The following is a 6,373-nucleotide window of genomic DNA, read 5'->3' on the forward strand; positions in this document are numbered from 1 at the left end:
TATCACAATACACCAAAAACAATATGTCTGAACAGCACACTATGAATGCCCTCATTCATTCTCAGCTAGAAATATGACGCTGTACTGTTAAACTAATACCATTTGTCGTTTCTGGGGCACTAGAATAGCAGGCAGAGTTAAATTCACCTTATAAACAAATTTGCAAATATGTATCTTAACCTCTGAAAACGGGCTAAATCAATATTTACGATTTATCAATTGCGTGATCATGCGAAAGGAGCATGATGGAGCGGGGCAAAAAAGACGTCACGCCGCGAACGGACCAATCGCGGCCTCTGTTTTGCGGTTGCTGGTTGGCTCGTAAATAGCGACTCCGCTGTCCATCTCAGTCAGCTCTTCAGCTTCTGAATCAGAGACACCACCGACTCAACACGGATTTAGCTCCACAAAAACGAGCCCCCTGCAACCACAACCTCGATATCCGAGAGCTGTCTGTGTTGTTTAAAGGAAAAGATCGTGATAAATTAAAAACGGACCGGTTAGAGGCAAAAAGAGGCGTCTGCGCACATCGGCAGCCGTTAGCGGGCTGAGCTAGCCGCATCTCGCGACGCATCTCGCCCGTGAGACGTCGGGCTCAATAACTGTGTGCTTTATAATCCTCATCCACATCAATTAAACTGAGAGGTACAGCAGAATCGCTGCGGGTTCGGCGGAGCTGTCCGGCTCTTGCTCGCACTGCAGGCCTGGGTGTGGGTGCGGAGAATGCTAAAGGATGAGTCAGAGGGACACCCTGGTTCATCTGTTTGCTGGAGGGTGAGTAGCGAGCCTGAGACAGACCGATCTATCGGCGCTGTCAACCTGACGCCTCTCTCTTTGACATTTATTCGTTGCAGTTGGGCTTGATTGTTTTTAAAATGTAATATAAGACACATTACTTGTAAAAAAAACAAAAAACAGGTTGACCTTTATAAAAGGTCAGGTAGATGCTCATTCAGCATTGCTGTACAAAATCCAGCTAGCTTCTGTCAGCATGTCTCCATGCTACAGATGATCGATGCTTTATTTGTGAATGCAAGGTCATGCAACAGATTCAGCATCTCCTCTGGTGTTGTCACAGAATCCTCTGGAAGTCTCTAGACATGGCCGTTTTCTGTTTTACAGGAAGTGTTGTTGCTTTGCTTTTCATTCATGCTTTTGCCATGCAGATATGACATAAGAGAGAGGAAAAACTCGAGGCTTCAAGCTGAATGTGAATCTAAAGCAATACCATTTCCTGTAGCAAATCAGAAGCTTTGTTGTAGGACTGTGGTTTCAACTGTCAGCTTGACGCTGGATGTTTGACAGCAATCTCTCTAGTATAGTAACTTACAGCTAGTTTTGACTCCATTCTCATTCCTGCATGTCCCTGGCTGCTCTTTTACGTTCTGTGAGGCTCATGCAAGAAAATTTTTCCTTCTCACTCTTTAAATCAAAGGTTACTGCCTCACAAATTTTCACAATCAGGAATGTAACAGAGATATGAGGGGAAGCTTGTATCTCTGAAGGTCATTTGATGACTCCGACCCTGCAGGGCGATAAGAGGTCTAACTAGAAGCTTATAATAACAGCAGAATATGTGGGCAAAATCCCATCATGGGATTATATATCCTGACAGTGTGTTTAAAGGGTTTTGTCGCATATAGTGTTGGTTGGTATATTTTCAGATTAGTTCATTCATACCTATTGCATGTCAGAATAACTTGTGATGAGTTATAGCTAGGATAACTGTGAGCATAAGGATAACTGTGAGCAGTGAATTCATCTGCCACTGGAAAGAACTGTGTGATAAACAAATCGATTGTTCTGTGATATAGATAATCACTCAGCAGTGGAAATGAGATTCCCTTGTCAGTGCACAGCAATCATATTTTTTAGAAACTTGTGACAGAGTTAAAAATAACACCTAACTATGCAACTGTTACTGTAAATTGGTAGTTGACAAATATCATTGACTTAAAAATTTAAAATAATATCTTATGTTTGTTTGTTTTTTTACATGTAGGGAAAGCATAGCCTATATAAGGTGCTGTAATTGGACACTTTTTTATGTTATCAGGCGATATTGGCTGTTTATTATCCAATACTGAATGATAAATAGTGATAAATTAGTGATAGAATATGACAAAAATGTTACGCTCCATCGCTAATTCAAACACTATGTTTTTCATATCATTTCAGCCTTTTTCTACTGCACATTATAAATTTACTTGTAGCATACAAACAGTTGTTTTAGTTTTTGACAAAGTAGTTTAGATTCATAGTAGTGATTCTCATACTAGTATCTGCTCTTGGCCATTATATCGGGCTATAAGTAGGCCTGTTGCAATAATCAATATATCGACTTATCGCGCAATATATGTCCATGACTTCAATCATTTTTGGTGACGCAATATATCGCACATTATATTTACTTAAAAATTAATGTCACCATGTTTTGTACATTCCACTGGCGCCTGTGTCTTTTGCAGCTTCTCGTACATAACGTGGTGTAGTCATGAGGTGCTAGTTAAAATTTAAAAAATGCTTCTACAAACAAAGTTTCATCTGCAGATATGGTCTAGTTTACGGATCTGTGCCTTTGTGCATACGGACATCTGACTGCTAAGTAGTGATTGTTTTTCAGCAATAGTGTGCACCCTTCATTTACAGAGAAAAGAAGGTCAGGGAAAAATCTGTAGATGGAAAAATCTCCATACAAGTTATTTGTGCATTTTTCTTTTTTTCTTCTTGCTACTTTGCACTTTTTGTTAAAAGAATGTTTATTTACTATTTATTCCGTTTTTTTAAGGTATCTAGTATTTTGATACCTAATTTCCATTATCTAAATATTCTTAAAAATTAAAAGTTTGTTGTCATTTGGAAGTGTGTAGGCCTTCTTGCATTATTATGCTGTTACATTAAAAAATTGCAATAATATCGCTTATCGAAAAAAAAAAATTTTTTTTAATTCATCACAAAGATAATCAGAACCTCTGTCTCATGCTGACTTTTAATTTACACAAATGCATTGTATGTGGCCAAATAAAAATATTGCACAATACAAAATAAAATAAAAAATAAAAAAAATTGTGTACAGTACAACAGTAAATGTAAACATTGTGTTCATGAACAGCACCACAAGTGTTTCTTGTGTGGGACCCACTAGGCCAGTTTGGTCAGATGACTTTTGACTTGGACTTGAGTTTCAGTTGGGTTCAGGTCTGTTTAAAACGGACGGGTTACCTTAGCCAAAACTTTTTTTATTACTTTACTCCTGGGAGTTTCAGCATGTTGAACACTGCTGCGTAAACCTCAAGTGCAAATGTTTTTGTGTGTGTGTGTTTTAATTCTAATCATTGACCAGAGGACTTCACTTTAGTGAAACATTTGTGTTTGCCTATTTGGTCTTGCAATTAAATGAAAATAAATGCAGCAGATCCTTTCCTCTTTTCCCGGACTACTTCCCCTTTTTTATCACAAACAAAACTCCTATGAAGAGTAGATGTCCATAAGTATCTGTGAAAAAAAAAATCTAGTGGAATTTCTCTAAAAGGCCTCTGCAGAGCATTTTAATAGGAGTGGCAAATGGGTTTTGCTCATGAAGTTGGCATGATCATACTGTTCATTGGACAACCAGAGAGGGAGAGAGAGAGAGAGCCTGTACACACTGTAAACCTTAGCAGCAACAAACCAGAGAGCTTCATATCTGGGACAAAGTTCACAGCTGCTCCCTGCATGTGGGTCGGTCTTTTGTAAGGCGGTACAAAAAATATACCTCGATAGATGCAGGGTTTAAAACACAAGTATTCAATTCTGAGGTCAGCAAGTTTAGTGTTATCAACATTCAGTGCTGTCTTTGTCAACTTTACGTACACATAATAAAAGCAGGGAATCTGTTTAAGGAGCTTTCTGCTTTTCTCTTTAGTGGCATAGTTGTATGTCTATTTTGATGCTTGGTAAAGTTTATTAGTGAAAACACATCAAGATGAGAAGTGTTTGTGGTTTATACACTATTTCAGGTAAGTTGTTTTAGGTCTTTGTCCTCTTGTAGGTGATTGTAGGTCTTGTCCAGGCCTAACCTTTGACTTGTTGCATGCTGGGCCCACTTGTACATGTACACAAACAAATACATGTTAAACTTGACCCACATACAGATGTTAGTCAAGTCTAATCACTGTGGATGTCAGCAGAAGGAAAAATGCTTTGACACCTAAAATGCAACACACTTTTATGTCAGCAGCTTCATGCCAGAAGACTTTTTTGATCCTGTAGTGTTTTTTGACAACAGCAAAATGCATAAAATGTCAGAATATGTAAAAGTATGTAAAAGTAGTTATGTATAATGGTCTGTACATTTTTTATTTTTTTATGAATCAGTTCAATGATTAATTTGCATCATCTCTCCAAAATGGCTGTTTTGATCTATTAAAATATTAAAAAGTTCATAAGTTTGGGGTCAGTAAGCAAGGACACATTAAATTGATCAAACATGACAAAAAAAACATTTACAATGTTAGATTTTTATTTCAAATAATTACTGTTCTTTTAAACTTTCTATTCAACATATTACAGATAAAAATGTATCGCAGTTTCTGCAAAAAACATTCAGCAGAACAACTCATTCATTGATAATATATTAGAATGATTTTTGACACTTAAGACTGGAGTGATGGCTTCTGAAATTATTATTTATTTTTTATTTTTTGCCATCACAGAAATAAAATGTTAAAATATGTAAACTGTAGAAAAAAAAATTGTGTGGAAATCATGCTTGATTATTTTTGACTTCTGTATTTTCTTGCATTAGCCTAATCATTTTTAAATAGTTTAAAAAGGTTTTTTTTGAAAAAAAGGTTTTTCATTACAATTTATATTGTGTAAATAAAAGTGGATTCTAATAGTTACGCTCTGTCTCTAGCTGTGGTGGCACTGTTGGTGCAATTCTGACATGTCCGTTGGAGGTGGTGAAGACGAGGCTGCAGTCTTCTTCGGTGACTCTTTACATCTCTGAGGTTCAGCTCAGCACTGTGAACGGGGCCAGTGTGGCCCGCATGTCCCCACCGGGGCCTCTGCACTGTCTCAAGTGAGTACTTCAAAACCCAACCTCACAAAACCTGGTTTTTAGGCTCCAGGGCATTTGAACCAGTGTTAAGATGTTTCAAAAACAGCACATGAAAACTAGCAAAAACTTTACAGCATATTTCTATAGAACATAATACTTGTTGGTACCATAACACTAGAAATCTCGTTTAAAGGATCTTGATGATCAACAGTATTCTAGACTTTGAATTTGCAATCAAAACTGTTCTCTGTTCAGTCTCTCTGTGGGTCTCTCTTGCTGACGGTAAATTACAACCATCTGTAGTGACCATAGAAGCAAGAGTGTCAGAACTAGGGATGGGCATTCCAAGCAAAAATGATATTCGAAAATCGCTGGGTATTATTCGAAAATCGCACCCCTCCCCCGCAAGCACGCACAAACACCCATAAACAGAGCGAGATGGAGAGAGACGGGATTCACACTTTCAATCTGTATCATAAACTGTTTAATTCAGAAGATAGGCTACCTTAACTCAAGCCATATAATGATTATAACGTGCTGAAACATCAATACAATAAACATAACCGAATGACGGCACTTATTAACATAACAGTCCGTTGATTAGCATAAATCAACTGCTCATAAGGGCATTTCCATTTTAAAAAATTGAATCCCTAAAGGGAATAGATATGAGATGGGAGGAAAAATATACTTCAATATCTTCTATTGCAATTATATCGTTGGGTAGTTATACTGTATATAAACTGCGGGCATCAGGGAGCCGTTATTAATATGCGGGGCATTGAAATCGCTTATGAACACGCGCTTGTTTTTTACTTTCACTTTCGAGATTCGCGATCACAAACGGAGCAGCACTCGGCATTACTTACCACACATTTTACAAGATTAGATGTTTGTCAGTGGTGCTCAGGATCTGCAAATCATTCGCCATCATCCTATCAGTCATCTCTCCTTACTCTGTTTATGTGGTAAGTGAAATGTTATGTACTGTAATGTAACAGGCTACCGTTAGCAAGCGGCTAACCATGTCCCTTTAGTGGCTCCGTAGAACGCGTTATTTATTTTCTGCGCTTTTCTGAATACGGATTCAGCACACACCTAACCCAGTCGGGGGTGTTTGTGGTCCGCACAGAGCTCTTATTTGACATCGTCCCAAGTTACTGTAACCATTATATGCTACGGAAGTCTTTTTGTATGCCACGCAAGTGTACAGTGTGCGCATGAGACAATGTGTTCTTCTGTTGTCTTTGACAGCTTTAGGTGCGTTATTGGCAGCGCCACATGAACCACCGCATCAGCACGGAAAACATGGGGACATTTTTTAAGACAATA

General features: G+C 38.1%; 1 protein-coding gene across 1 annotated transcript in view; it reads left to right on the forward strand.

The window, feature by feature from the left end:
* The first annotated feature begins 348 nt into the window (after positions 1 to 348).
* Positions 349 to 6,373, forward strand: part of LOC107694658 (solute carrier family 25 member 36-A-like) — a 27,608-nt gene continuing 21,583 nt past the window's right edge. The window contains exons 1-2 of the mRNA XM_016494340.1: positions 349 to 774; positions 4,898 to 5,062. Of these exons, the coding sequence (XP_016349826.1) occupies positions 734 to 774; positions 4,898 to 5,062 (206 nt within the window). The 5' untranslated portion in view covers positions 349 to 733. The remainder of the gene's footprint in view (positions 775 to 4,897; positions 5,063 to 6,373) is intronic.

Source organism: Sinocyclocheilus anshuiensis, unplaced genomic scaffold, assembly GCF_001515605.1.
Source record: "Sinocyclocheilus anshuiensis isolate Anshui unplaced genomic scaffold, SAMN03320099.WGS_v1.1 scaffold1638, whole genome shotgun sequence".
In the NCBI taxonomy this organism is placed as follows: Eukaryota; Metazoa; Chordata; class Actinopteri; order Cypriniformes; family Cyprinidae; genus Sinocyclocheilus; species Sinocyclocheilus anshuiensis.